The 14,653-nt window shown below is 39.3% G+C and overlaps 1 protein-coding gene across 3 annotated transcripts in view; it reads right to left on the bottom strand.

Annotated features, from left to right (window-relative positions):
* Window positions 1-2,826, bottom strand: part of TIPIN (TIMELESS interacting protein) — a 24,779-nt gene extending 21,953 nt beyond the window's left edge. For 2 of the 3 annotated variants that reach the window (XM_032766078.2, XM_075069732.1), the window contains exons 1-2: window positions 2,688-2,826; window positions 326-480 (exon numbers count right to left, since the gene is read on the bottom strand). In XM_032766078.2, the coding sequence (XP_032621969.1) occupies window positions 326-480; window positions 2,688-2,755 (223 nt within the window). In that variant the 5' untranslated portion in view covers window positions 2,756-2,826. The remainder of the gene's footprint in view (window positions 1-325; window positions 481-2,687) is intronic. The other variant, XM_032766077.2, reaches the window with a different exon arrangement.
* Between the last annotated feature and the right edge of the window lie 11,827 nt (window positions 2,827-14,653).

Below are 14,653 nucleotides of genomic sequence, written 5' to 3' on the forward strand. Positions count from 1 at the left end.
GAGATCAGGTTGGTTTGGCACGATCTACCTTTTGTAAAACCATGTTGTATTTTCTCCCAATTACCATTGACCTCAATGTCCTTAACTGCTTTCTCCTTCAAAATTTTTTCCAAGACCTTACATACTACAGATGTCAAACTAACAGGCCTACAGTTACTCGGATCACTTTTTTCCCTTTCTTAAAAATAGGAATGATGTTAGCCATTCTCCAGTCGTACAGTACAACCCCTGAGTTTACTGATTCATTATAAATTCTTGCTAATGGGCTTGCAATTTCATGTATCTATGCTGTAATACAGATTCTTTCGTTCTAGAAGATATTCACCTTCATTGATGAGGGCTCCTTCAACATCATCTCTCCCTGGGGAGGAAGGAGGTGAAAGAGGTGGAAATGTTTCATCTTCTGTAGCATCATACTCAGGAAGGTCAAACAAGTTGTTTGCTAGTGGATCTATCATCTTCACAGTTAAGCTTTTTCCCCTATAGAAGAGGATATTAAAAAGATGCATATATTTTGTTTGAAGATACCTGCATTTTATGGAGAATACATTTGCCAGTTAACATGTGGGATACAAAATATTAATTAGTCCAGGAGATTGAAAGGATGGGATACTTACAAAGATGATGAAACTGTCTAGTCAATTTATGGGGCACAGGACAGGAGGGCTGGTCAAAAATTGTTCATCAAAACAGTTTGACAAAAATATTGGGTTGTTAACTAAACTATTTCATGACATGTGTCCGCTTTCCATGGAAATCACTGACTTTGTCAAAAAATGAAAACACTGTAGGGTATTTTTGATTGGGGGGAGGGGAGAAATCAACATTTCCTGGAAGAAAAAAAAAAAATCCAACCAGCTCTAACATAAATCTTTGTGCTTCAAAGCATAGTTTAACCACAAATTAACAGGGCTAGAAATAAAACCTTCCCCAGTCACTAAGCTATTCCATAATGGCCCATTATGAGAGAGGTGGGGAACCTACAGCCCAAGGGCCAGAAGCCCTAAGCCTTGGCGCCCCCCCTGCAGAGCTGGAGCCGCAAGCGCCGGCTCGTCCCACTGCGGGGGAAGCTGGGGTTGGCAGGCTGTTAGAAGTCCGGCTGGCTCTGTACAGCCCCCGGGAGCAGACGGCATATCCCTGCAGACCCTAGGAGCAGGAGCGATCAGGGAAACTGCACGCTGCCCCCAGCACCAGCTCCGCAGCTGTGGGGCGCACCATGCAGAACCTCCTGGCAGCACCTCCGCCTAGGGCCTGGACATGGCGGCCGCTTCTGGGAGCAGTGAGGAGCTCCAGCAAGCAGGGAGTCTGCCTCAGTCCTGCTGCCGACCAGGAACCAACTGAGGTAAGCGCCTCCCAGCTGGAGCTCACACCCTGAACCCCCACCCCCAGATCAGAACCCCCTCCCATACCTTAACTCCCTCCCAGAGCCCACAACCCAAGCCTCCTCCCTCACCTCAATCCCCTGCCCCAGCTGTGACCCTACTCCTGCAGTCCAAATCTCGGCCCCAGCCCAGAGCCCCCTCCTGCACCCCAAAGCCCTTGGCCCAAGCCCCACCTAGAGTGACCAGACAGCAAGTGTGAAAAATTGGGACAGGGAGTGGGGTTAATAGGAGCCTATATAAGAAAAAGACCCCAAACTCGGGACATCTGGTCACCTTAGCCCCAGCCCAGAGCCTGGACCCCAATCCCCTACCCCAGCCAGGAGCTCCCTCCCACACCCTGAACCCCTCATTTCTGGCCCTACCAAAGAGTTTAGGGGAAGTCCCCAGTCTCTGCACCACCCTCTGGCTCTGTGTGGCTTGCTACTGATTTTTTCTGCGGATCAGGGGCCCGACAGAAAAAAAGGATCCTCATCCCTACATTATGATTTTAGTGCTTTCTTCTGAAGCAGTCAGTCCACTGCTAGAGACAGGTTGGACAGGCTGTCAGCTTGACCCACTCTGGCAGTTCCTAATGTCCCCAAAACTAGAGAGAGAAATAGTTGGCCTCTGATCTCCTTCAGTTACAGGCATCTGTATCAGTAACCACAGCAGCAGCAGGTTCCAGAGCCATCTCCAGGCATAGGTGGCTGCTAAGACTGCCCATGCCCCTCTAACATGGATAGCTCAGTAGTTTGAACATTGGCCTACTAAATCCAGCATTGTGAGTTCAATACCTAAGGGGACCATTTAGGATCTGGGGCAAAAAATTTGTCTGAGGATTGGTCCTGCTTTGAGCAGCGGGTTGGACTAGATACCTCCTGAGGTCCCTTCCAACCCTAAAATTCTATGATTCTCTACCAGGGATCAGGAGGCTCCAGACCTCCGGGCTACAGCCCAGCCGGCTGCGTGAGGCGGGTGGCCAACACGTTCAGCCCCGTCCCTCCTCAGTCGAGGTGCCCAAGTGATCCCACTCCCCTCTCACGCCCAAACAATGCAGCGGCGCTGCCGCCTGGCCCTGAGCTCGCCTGGGTATAAAGTATTAACGAGCCGGTCGGCTCCCAGACCGGTCACGCCTCTCACAGAGGGAGCCGCGGCAGCCAGCCCCTCTCTTCCCAATGGGATGGGGGGGAGGGAAGTGGTGCTTGCCCCACCCGCTGAGGAAGAGTGGGGTCTGAAAGGCCCTTCGCGAGGCAGCCCCTCTTTCACTCCGCTCCTAGGAGACCCACCCAGGCAGTGGGGAGGGAGGGAGGGAGAGGCGCTTTGTACCTCAGTGCCGGCCCCTCCTCCACGTCCCGGCGGCTGGACGGCAAATCCAGCGCGCCCACCACTCGCATGCTCCCGCACACCGACAGCACATTCACGCGGAGGGAGGGGCAGGCGGAGTAACGAGGAAAGACTGCGAGAACACGGTCCTCTCGCGACCTCTGCCCTTCCCGTCAAAGCTTGGCGCGCCTCTCGCCGTCAGTGATGAAATCTCGCGAGCGTTCAAAAACACCGCGCGCGATGCGCTCTCGCACTCCTTTGCCCCTTTGTGTTTAGGACTCTGTTGGCGCCAAAAATCTCAACCCAACGGGCTCGTGCGCTTGGTTTGAGGGACTTGGCGCGTGGTGAAACACCAGGGCTTCTCTCTGGGCTCTGCTGAATCTCTAAGTCCCTCCAGCAACAATTCGCCTTTTTAACCAGGCTTCACCTTAGTATTGTGTTGTTCTTGGAGACCCCTTATAGTCCTGAGTCAGTAATTCATTAATTGCTAATTGATCGGTTAATTCAGTAATTCAGGCTGATGGAGCCAAATGAAGTAGTGTTGTGACCTGGCACGTTAATCATTAATTATTTGATGGCTCTAAGGTGACCAGATGTCTTGATTTGATAGGGACAGTCCTGATTTTGGGTCTTTTTTTTATATAGGCTTCTATTACCCCCCACCCCTCTCCCAGTTTTTCACATTTGCTGTCTGGTCACCCTAGATGGCTCCCCCCATAATGTTTGACAGAACTCTGTCAAGGGCATGCCTCCACTAGGAGCCACTTCCCTAGTGCAGCCAGGAGCATGGCTCACTTTCTGGGCTTAGGTCTCTGAAGTTCTTCTGTCTAAAACAAATGATCTTATGGAATTACCTGTGTCTGTGATGTTTGATGCCACATGAGGGGAGGAAGGGGAGGCTCATAAAGCAGAAGCTAAGGATGGCTCTGTTTTACAGGATTGCCAAACTCAAGCATTCAAAAATTAAAAGTCAAGCCTGCCAAAGATCATTAGCATTGTTCCATAATACACTGTGGGCTCTTTTTATTTTCCTTCTGGGTTTTGAGCCTTTTGGTCAGTCTCAGGTCATGGTTTCATGCATTTTTCATAAGTTGAGGGCTAGGTATCCACACCACCCCCCAAAAACAAATTACCATATAATTACAGACTTTCAGGACTTGGGGCTTTAAGGAATACATAAGTTACTGAGAGAGTTAACACTGCATCAACTATAATAAAATATAATTGAGCTACACTTCAAAAAATAGGATTGAGACTTTATCATATAGTTTACCATAGGCTGCCTATGTTGCTAGAATCACAAATATAGTCACTTTTCAACAGGTCTCAGAAATGTAAAGTGCAAGGGAAAAAATCATTTTCCAGTCTTTCATATTCCCATACAAATATGAGATAAATCTTGACATAGTAAATTTACTTGTCATATTAAGAATAAAATACATTATCAGATAAAACAACTCACTTTTCAATTAAGCAAAATAACATTTCTATCTTTCAATTAAAAACTAATTTTACATCTGATACTGTAAAACTGTTTCATCACCAACTGCAGGAACATAATATATAGGCAAGAATGTATGTAAAATACTAAGCAGACTATTTGTTTAGTAGCTGTTTGAAACTATTAAAGGTCATACATGTTTGTCAGCATTCCTGTTTGCATTTATTTCTCTTTCTAGATATTGTGTCAAATCTATTTAATTTACAGCAGTTCACTAGTTTGAAAAGAAATATAGCCAAATAAATATTAATAGTAACATAGCAAGTGTGGTGCTTACCAATCAAAATACATAACGTGCTTTACATAAAAGTGTGTACATATATAATAACTAATTCACATTTAATGTTGGTTTCAATAATGACATGTGAAAGGGAGCATAATTACTGAAAATAAAAATTTCATAAGCCATAGCAACATAGCTCTTTGTACTACAAATTAATAAATAATAAAAATAAAATCACTATTTACACATTAACAGAAAATCTCCACAAAAGAAGGAATCATATTAATAATTTACATATGGTGGGTGAAACGTTAATACATTGTTGATTCAAAAGTGTTACTGTGTTGTAATTTTTAATATATTGTTATCTAAGAATTAATTGGTTTTGGATTACTTAGGCTCTGCTAATTAAGGGGTATATCTTTGATTGTGCCAAAGGTGGAAAAGTTGTTTTTCCAACCATTTGCTTTTACGAAGTGTGAAGATATCTTGATTTATTCAAAGCCTTGTCTACATTAGAAAAAAATTATAACAATTTCTCATAGTTCCTAATACTGATACAGCTGTATGAGGTTAGCAACATTAGGATCCCTAACTCAGACAGCTCCTTGGTATTGGGAGCTGTTTTCAGTAACATATTAATAGTGTTCCCTGTTTTCAGTTTTTATCAATTTCTAGGAATAAATTACCAGGTTTTTTTATTAAAGGAGTTAAATTTTTACTGATTTACATCTGTTTAGCAATCTACTCAGTATTTTTTTGGGTACTTATATTTGTTAAATACTAACGCTTTAGGTGATTGTGTCCTGCAGCTCTGAAATTGAAGCAGTTTCACAGAAAAACATACAACACATATACGGTAGTGGAAAAAAATCAAACAATGTTAATATCGCACTATGGTTGGCTCACAAGGAGATGCTGCTCACCTATTTCTTTGCATCCATTTAGTGCAGCACTGAATTTAATCAATCATGGGGTGAAAACAGAAATTGGTGTCTGAATGCCTATTAAGAAAATCAGTGCCTATAAGAAAACCCATAAAGATGGGAGTGAAGAGGATATTAGTTGACACGAACACATCATAGAACAGAGCTTGTTAGCACAGAAATCAAATACTTTCAGCAAAGTCCATTTTGGGGGGGACCCCAGGCTGGATGCCCTGGACAGCACCACCCCCTCCTCCTCCTGGTCTTTGTCTCACTTCCCAGGCAAAGTGTCACCTGGTCGCATTCCCCTCCTGGGTCTCAGGTTACGAAGGGCATTGGACATCACTTACATGCAGACACTTTGAGCCTCATCACCTGCCCCCAAGGGTCTCAGCAAAAGTCACACACCCTTATTCCCATCGCCTAGGCACTGGTGCAATACACAGGGAAACTGAGGCACACACAGTAAGACTCACATCAACTTGCATACAATATAAGGAGGAAAAGTCCACTTTGTCATAAGTGCCATAGGACAGGGTCTCTGTGTTCAATTGTATCCTGCAGGCAGTGATCACGCTGTTATTTCTAAACCAGTAATAAATATGTTTAAAATAATAACTATTATTATTTTGATTGAGCATTTGAAACAAATACCCCTAAAGCAGAGCAAAACCATTATCTCATTCCAGAAGAAATCAAAGAATTTGTACCACAACGATGCAAATGTAAGTGAGCCTTTGCACTCTAAACTAAAGGGTCAGATTAGGAAAAAAGAGCCGGTGGTATTCATTCAGGATCTGCTCACAAAGTAACCTCTGCACATGTGAGTAGGCAATATGAAACACTGCTCAAAGTAGATTATGTGCAAATGCAATGTGTAAATACTCCAAATATGACTATGCTACTGTTTGGCTCCACTGGGCTCTTTGAGTTTGTCTCCTCTTTGATCGTGCTTCAGTATGCTATTGGGTTCCTTGGACCTGTCTCCTTGAATTCAGGAAGAAATAAGTAACGGTATTTCTCAAATACCACACTCTTATGAGAGGGGACACACCATTAATTGCAACTGTGCACATCTGTGCCATCTTCTCTCCATTCTTATAGGAAGAATTAAATAGTCAGCAGTGTTGACATTTAGATTATCATCTGTCATCACACTGTAGAGATCAATAAGGTAGTTTGCAACAATCAGAGCAAAAAATTTCTACAGTGCTTAGTTCATTGCTGCTGTTATAAATATGAAGCAGAAACTATCAAAAGATTAAAGCAAAGTCTCATACAGAATGTCCGTGTAACAAGTATATTGATTTGTTAGAGTAGAATCTTTACACAACTTTACATAAATAATTTTTAATTTACTTAATTAAATAGAAAGTGTATGGCATGTGACATTGATTGTTTTTCCCAGGGAAATTAATAATTAGCCACATGTGGATAAAAATAATAAGTTCAAAAAACAAAAAACAGAACTTGCCTGTATTATTGAAAGGTCTTTTGCTTTTTAGCTGTAAATGAGTTATAGATGCTACTTGCTGCCTTCAGTATTGAACAGTAGTATTTTGTCTGAAAAAGTAGAGAATATTAGCAGTGTAGTTTCTATTTCTGAAATCTTCCTTTCCAGTTTTGTTCTCCGGAGCAAACATGACAAAAACAGCCGAGTTTAATGTATGGCATAAAAATGTAAAAAAATGGAAGGTTCACATTTAAATTATTTCCAAGTTTGTTATTCCAAATTCTACTCTGAATTAATTTAACAACATAAAATATTATACTTTCAAGTTCTTTTTTTTTTCCTGGTGAATAATATTGATTTTGTCTATGCTGTTTGTTTTTTTTCTGAAATTGATCCTTTCACCACTAAATAGACTATATACCAGTCAGTCCTACATAAAGCTGTGCAGGTGCCTGAACAGTAAAATTCACGGTTTTATGTATGCAATCTAGTTTTAGAAATTGAGCTAATTTGGTGGTTCAAATTACAGTGTATAAACCACTGTTGCGAACTTTGATGCCGGAGAGGAGAAATATATCCTTAAAAGGGCCATATACTCATACTGGATGGCATGTGGGGTGAAGATAATTGTAACCTATTTTTAAAAGTTCTGTAAAAGATCCCTGTAAGACTTCCCTCCGTGTACCTCAGTGTCCCCCATCTATAAAATGGGGTGATACTGAAATCCTTTGCAAAGTGCTTTGATAGCTATAAATGAAAAGCACTATAGAAGAGCTATTTAATTATTTATTATTTGAACCTTTAATTATCCAAACCCATTAACTATCCCCATTATATTTATGTAATTGAGGTTGTATTGTATAGTCAAAGGAGAAGGAGTGAAGTGGAAACACATATACACTATACAGTATAATAACAAAAGCACCAAGAGTTAAGGTTGTGGGAGGAAGAAATAATTTGCAAAGTGCTAGCAAAACACACACATCTGATGCTCCAATGCAGACTCACAGGCCAACAGCAACATCTTTGCACAATTGAGAAGTTGAGTGGTTTATTTCACAAAGCCTTCAGCCTTTGTTCTATATAAGTCCCTGTGCATGTATGGGGTGGGTGGAGATGATACCCATTGGCAATGCTTTCAAATACTCAGGTCTTATCTTTACTAGGAAAACAAAGGTGTTTTGTACCACATTAGTTAACTTGGTAAAATCCCAATGTAGGCAAAGCAGTTGTTTTCACATATATTAGCTAGTGAAGTAAACTCAGATTCCTTGCCAGACCTGCTCAGGCATGTAAAACTATAAACTGCCATTTCCACACTAGGATTATTCCAAGCATTAGTTACCACATTAGCTAAGCTTACACATGGTTAAAAACTACCTTTTTTCATAGTGTGGAAAACGCCCTCAGGTTTCTGGGCTGATTTGATGGCATGGTCTGGTACAACTTGGTGCATATTTTAATATCTTACTAACCTTTTTCCACAGAAATCAAAATATGGCCCCTTTTTTACCTTGGTTATTAAAACAGGTAGCAGGGACACCTGCCAGCTCACTCTATTTTGGAGGCATAGTCCTTACTTTCATTAATGTCCATTTTCTATACATGCCCTATTTATATTTTTTTTTAAATATTGGCAAACACCCATTTCTGCTTTGGCTTTTTTAAGAGTTCTCATATACTTCTATCATAAACATTTTCTTCAAACTCAATCATTTTTCCTACATGTTAAAGGTTTATTTTTAAAAAAACAGACACACATATATGAAAAACATTAAAAATTTATATAATTTTAGTTTATGTTTTAAGAAAAAATGCATTTTAAAATCTGTTGGAGTTTTTCCAGAAAGGATTAGCAGATTTGGGGCCAATTCCGATCTCAGTTACACTGATGGAAATTGATTAATTTTAGTCTAACTGGTCTGGGTCACTTTGTGGTGCTAGATTCTGCTCTCAACACTGCTGTAAATCTGGAGCAACACTTCTGAAGATAGATTAGTGTAATTCAGAGTGGAATCTAGCCTATTGTATGTCCAACAGAATTTAAAGTTTCAGTGACTTTTAGCATTAGGCCTAACAGACTGGTTTAGCTAAATATTTTTGCTAATTACTTGACTATTGACATCTTGGTAAATTAGAGACCAGTTCTTCAAACCTTTACTCCCATGAGCATTTTTATTGCTAGAAATTTGGGATTATGTATCTGAGTGAAGATTTACAGGACTGGACCCTCATTTATTGCATTTTTTAATGTAATTAACAAGTAAGAGTTAATAAATTGGACTTGTTCCTGTAATCAGATCAATGCAGAGTCCTATTGCCTTAAATGAGACTCTGAAAAAATAATGGTCAGCCTATGCAGATCAGATTGCAGAATCTGGGCCATTGTTTTTAATAACTTGATATCTACATGCCATAATATTATTTTATTTGTATATTCAGTCAATTCAGAATATATTTATTTTCTCATTTTAACGCAAAGTGGCATATTATAGACCTTAAAAGATAGAGGGTTAATAAAACACATTTTCCTATTGCTTTACAATATTTCAGATTTGTGTTTGCAGTACAAGTATAGATTTTACCACAGGAGGGAGCTGTCTCTTACTCAGATATTATCAGTTACTTGGGCCTGGGGAGAAGCTGTAGGTTTGATGATCAGACCTGTGAAAATAATAAGATAATTTTACCTTTTGTAGTTTAAAAAGGGTAGGTAGCTAGAAGTGATATAATAAATTATTTTGTTATACAAAAACAAACAACACTGAAGGGAGAAAGTAATTCAAACACTAGGAGAAATTCTGCACCTGACAGGAAAAAATATTTCCTCTTTGCACAATTAATTTTTTTTAAATCACCTTAATAAGCCAGGTGATTCTAGAGAAGAAGACAGAAAAGAACTCCAGTGGAGGAAAAAGCAGCAGACTTTTAAAATTGCATTGGCAAATTTGTGAGACCATAATTAGGGCAGGCAGTCACTACAACTGCATGTGCAATAGCATTATTTGTGTATGCAATCATCAAGTTAGAGATCTAAGTGTTCTGAAATTATCATAATTGACATCAGTGGTTAATTGTGCATGTAATTGGATGTTCACAGTTAAAAAGATCTGGCTAATTTTAAAGTAATTTTTGGTGCTTGGTGAACAAATAATTTTTGATATTCATTGCATAATGAAGATTAATTCAAAGATTTAGATAAAATAAGACTATGTTAAAGCAATACATTTTCATAAGCAAATTTAAAGTGGAATAAATGGGTGCTGTAGAGAGAAGCTCTAGAGGATAAGAAAAAGGATTTGGAAAATAAAATGATAGCTCATGTATTATCAGAAGAAAAAGACACCCTGAAATGGAGGCGCTTCTAGAAACTAAGAGCTGTTTTCTGGTTATATGAAAAAATAAGTTTCATAACAAAAGAAAAGCTAACAGCCACAGTGAGAAATGGCTACATCTATTTCTTGTGACAGATAAATCCACTTCTATTCTAGAAAGAATTCTGTCAACTGGGTTATCAATGGTAAGCATATCCCATTCATGTTGAGGAATAGTACATCTATATCAAGAAGGGCCTGCAAGTCAGGACACTTGTCTTGAATTCTATTTCTGGCTGGGGCAAGTTATTTCACCTTTTGTGCCTTTGTTTCTCTATATGTAAAAGAGGGACCTGCCTCACCCAGGCCTTGTCTTTAATAAGAAAAAAAGTAAGTTTTTAACGTTAGTTAACATTTAAAATCCTAATGTAGCCAAGACAACTTGTAATTTTAACATTTTAGTTGGTTGAGATAAACCCTACGCTCCCCACAGAGGTTTACCTCAACCAGATAACACTTGTTAACACTAAAACTGGCTTGTCTACATTAGGATCCAGATCCTCAGCTGGTGTAAATTGACATAGCTCTGCTCCTTGGATTCAATGGTTCTGTGCCAATTTACACCAGCTAAAGTTCAGGGACTAGGCTTTTAACATGTTAGTTAGCATTCATTAGCTAACTGAAGTGTCAAAATATACCTTTTTTCCTAGTGTAGACAGGGCCTAAAAGATGTATGAGGTTGAGATAATGTCAGAGTGAACATCCTCTGGCCTACTCACCAGTTGCATACTCAAATGACATACAGACAGTGATCTACAACAAAGGGGTACATTCAGTAGCTTGCCTCTTACAGAAATCTCTGTATGAAGGGTTGTCACAGATTTACTGAAAAGATGCATAATTGCTTATAGTGACACTGTCCACTTGAGATGGTTTAAAACTGATTATTTTCATAATTTTCAGTTTTCTGATAGGACACCCTTTAAATACTATGTCTTGAATTTTAAAAAATACAACTTTGTAAAGGAATTTTTAATAGTTTTTCTGCTTCTTTATTGATGTTTAAAGAGGTCTTTTGTGCTACTAGAAAAGCAAATAAAATGCTGAAAAAAAAAAAAGAGATAGAGCATTTGATTTTAAGGCAGAATAATTTTCTTGATAATTAATACCTTTTAGATTGGCAAATCGTTGCATAAATTATCTCCTAAAATTGCATTCATGCTATAATTAAAAGGTACTTATTTGTTTTGTGTAGCATTTTGTTTCTGTTGATATGAGTGCATCTGGAGTGATGGAATGTGAACTCTGCTATTAGCTTTTACAATAAATGTGTTATAAATATCACTGAAGATTGTGTGTAAGGGTAGTGAACACACTCAACACCCATGGTGATTTCAATGCTAAGATTCAAGATAGTATCTATTATCTATTTATTATCTCCCTGACTTTCGCAAGATAATGCCTTGCGTAACTAGAATTTTGTGTAAGTCGGAAACGTATACCCGACTACTATGCAAGAAAACAAACAAACAAAAAAAACCCTGACGCTATTTCTAGCTTACAGAACTTTTTCTGTAACTGTGGATTTGTTTAAGTCGGGTTTGTGTAAACCCAGAGGGCGTCTGTATGCTAAAAGAATGCTTTAGAGACTGAGATCCTAAAAATACTAGCAGATAGCACCCATAGATGTGTTAACTGGATCCCAGGATACAGTGTGTTAGCCTTAAGGCTTTACCTCATTTATTAAGAGAAAACACTGAAATTCTTTTCAAAGCCTACAGCAGGGGTCAGCAACCTTTCAGAAGTGGTGTGCCAAGTCTTCATTTATTCATTCTAATGTAGGTTGTATGTGCCGTTAATACATTTTAATGTTTTTAGAAGGTCTCTTTCTATGTCTATAATATATAACTAAAAAATTGTTGTATGTAAAGTAAATAAAGTTTTCAAAAGGTTTAAGAAGCTTAATTTAAAATTAAAATGCAGAGCCCCCTGGACCAGTGGCCAGGACCTGGGCAGCGTGAGCGCTGCTGAAAATCAGCTCGTGTGCTGCCTTCCGCACACGTGCCGTAGGTTGCCTACCCCTGGCCTACAGCATAGTTAGTGATTAGTCTTAGAAGAAAATGTGCTACTGGGAGGGTCTGATCCAAAGCCCATTGAAGTCAATGGAAAGATTTCATTGTCCTAAGACAGTATCAGTTTTTCAAAATTAAACTGTTATTGAAATAGATATTATATTTAATAAGTTATTTTGATTGCTCACCTTATAATTAATGAAAGTAGATTTGGGCACTGAATCCAGAGCCTCAATTGTGAGCCTTTCTGTGCACTGGCACAGAGGGGCAAAGGTGAATAATGAATGAAACAGGTATCTGTCCCCACACAGGCCATCTCTGTCTCTGGAGTCTGTGTGGGGTGGAGAAAGAGCAGCTGCTGCCTGGATGCAGTGGCATCAGTAGCGGTGGAACAGTTTTTATAGTGGGGGTGCTGAAGGCAATTGAATAAAACTGTAAACCCTGTATATGATGGAAACCACTTTAAGCCAGGGGGTGATGCCACATGCCCAGCACCCCTAGTTCCAGGACCCCTCAATAGCATCCACAGCCATGTTCACATTAAGTATCATTGGCAGGGGTGCCAATTGGGGGCAGACTGCCTAGGGAGGCAAAAGGGTCACTTTGACCCAGGCTTCTAATTTGAGAGGGCCCCCAAACCAAGGGGCATTGCCACCTGGCATGTGGGGTTGCAGCACCCACTCGTCTTTGACTGGTGGCCCCTCTGTCAAGGATCTGCTGGGCCAAACCTGAGTGGTGCTGCGATCTCACCTCCCAGGTCACAATGTGACTCACTGAAATTTGGTCCAGCAGCCCTTCCATTACATTCAGTTGTGCATACCATATGGAAAATTACTGGGGCGCCCTTGCCTGGCTTCTCCTCCTTTGGCTCAAGTGGGCAAGGAGTCGGTGGCCAGGGACTGGAAGATGGCCACTGCCAAGTAGTCTTCACCAGCAAAAGATGAATCAGGAATTAGGAGTTAGGAATTATTGGCCTGGTCTACATTTAACAGGTAGGTCAACATAGCTATGTCAGTATGGTATGTGGAAAAAACACCCTCCTGAGTGCTGTAGCTATGTTGATCTAACCCCCAGCTTAGGCACAGATCTGTCAATCGAAGAATACTACTGTCCACGTAGAAATACCGTTCTTTATGCATCATGACCTCACACAAACTGTACATGAGACATTGCATAGTGCAGAGCAAAATGGCAATCTCTGCATACTAGGGATTGCTTCAACCCTATCTGCTAGTGATACAAATCCATTTGGGGGTCTCAACAACCCACAGTTGGGAACAACTGGTTTAAACTTTAAAGCTATTAAAGGAAGTAATGTGAGGATAATTTTTGAGATTGCTAATATATCTGGCTTTGAATGTTTTTTTCTATAAATTGTACTCTCTCAATCTATTCTTGTTTTTCTAGAGCACAGAACATTATTGAATAGATAACACTATCTTGGTTATGCCTTTATGTTCACTATCATGATGTATTAAAAAAAACAGAATTTTTAAAACAAATACTGTGAAAGTTAAACTATGGCAGCTCTGCATTAACCACAAGAGTTTCAAGAACACATAAATATTAAAACTATCAGTGCATTACAACTAGTCATTAATTTGAAATTAAATATGTCCTTATATTTAAACTGAAGAACTTTTTATACATATAAAACATAACTTGTAGACAAATAATAAAGATTGTAACTTTCGTTTAGTGCTAATTCTCATTGAGTGTATTTATTCAATGTAGTTAAAGCAATGTGCTAATAACAGCAATCTTTGTACCGGTCTTCACGCCCATTTTCATATTTACAATGAGTTATTTTCTAATTGTAGTCTTATGGTTTTATTTTTATTTCAAGTATTTATGGGGAGAAATACTTAGCAACCATTAATACCTAAATTCAAGCTAATGTTTTAATTATAAATACAATAGGTTCAATATAAAGTATCCAGAGTAATTATTTTATATGGGGAGCAAAATAAGTTGTGCTCCGTTTAACACTGATTTAATAATGTAGGCTAATATGCAAAGACAGTATTTATGGGAGACATTTGCTAATTTAATTGCTGCTAATATCCTCATAATTCCATTTCACAGTACTTCTGAGAAATATAAGCATAAGGTTACATGTCAATAGCAGATTAATTGACTGGATGTTGACAGTTCCTTTTTTAATCCTGTTTTAAATAAAAAGCACAAATTAAATGGCTCTCATCTAGTTACAATACAGTGACGTTCTTCTGCTTAATTTATTATGTATTAGCTTAATTGTTGCACCTTTCAAACAACCATTAACCTACAGGATGTTCTGGTGACATGGGACCCTAAGAGTCACCTTAAGGAGTTATAACCATTTGGAACAGCTTTAAAAAAAAAAAAAAAAAAAAAAAAAAAAAAGGCCAACAAATTATTAGACTGCAGCAAAGAGGAAAAAGCAGAGCTGGATTGTGTGGGTTTCCTGTTGCCTTTCTGGAAGCATTGACACTGCAAAG

Source organism: Chelonoidis abingdonii, chromosome 9 (assembly GCF_003597395.2).
Source record: "Chelonoidis abingdonii isolate Lonesome George chromosome 9, CheloAbing_2.0, whole genome shotgun sequence".
NCBI lineage: Eukaryota > Metazoa > Chordata > Testudines > Testudinidae > Chelonoidis > Chelonoidis abingdonii.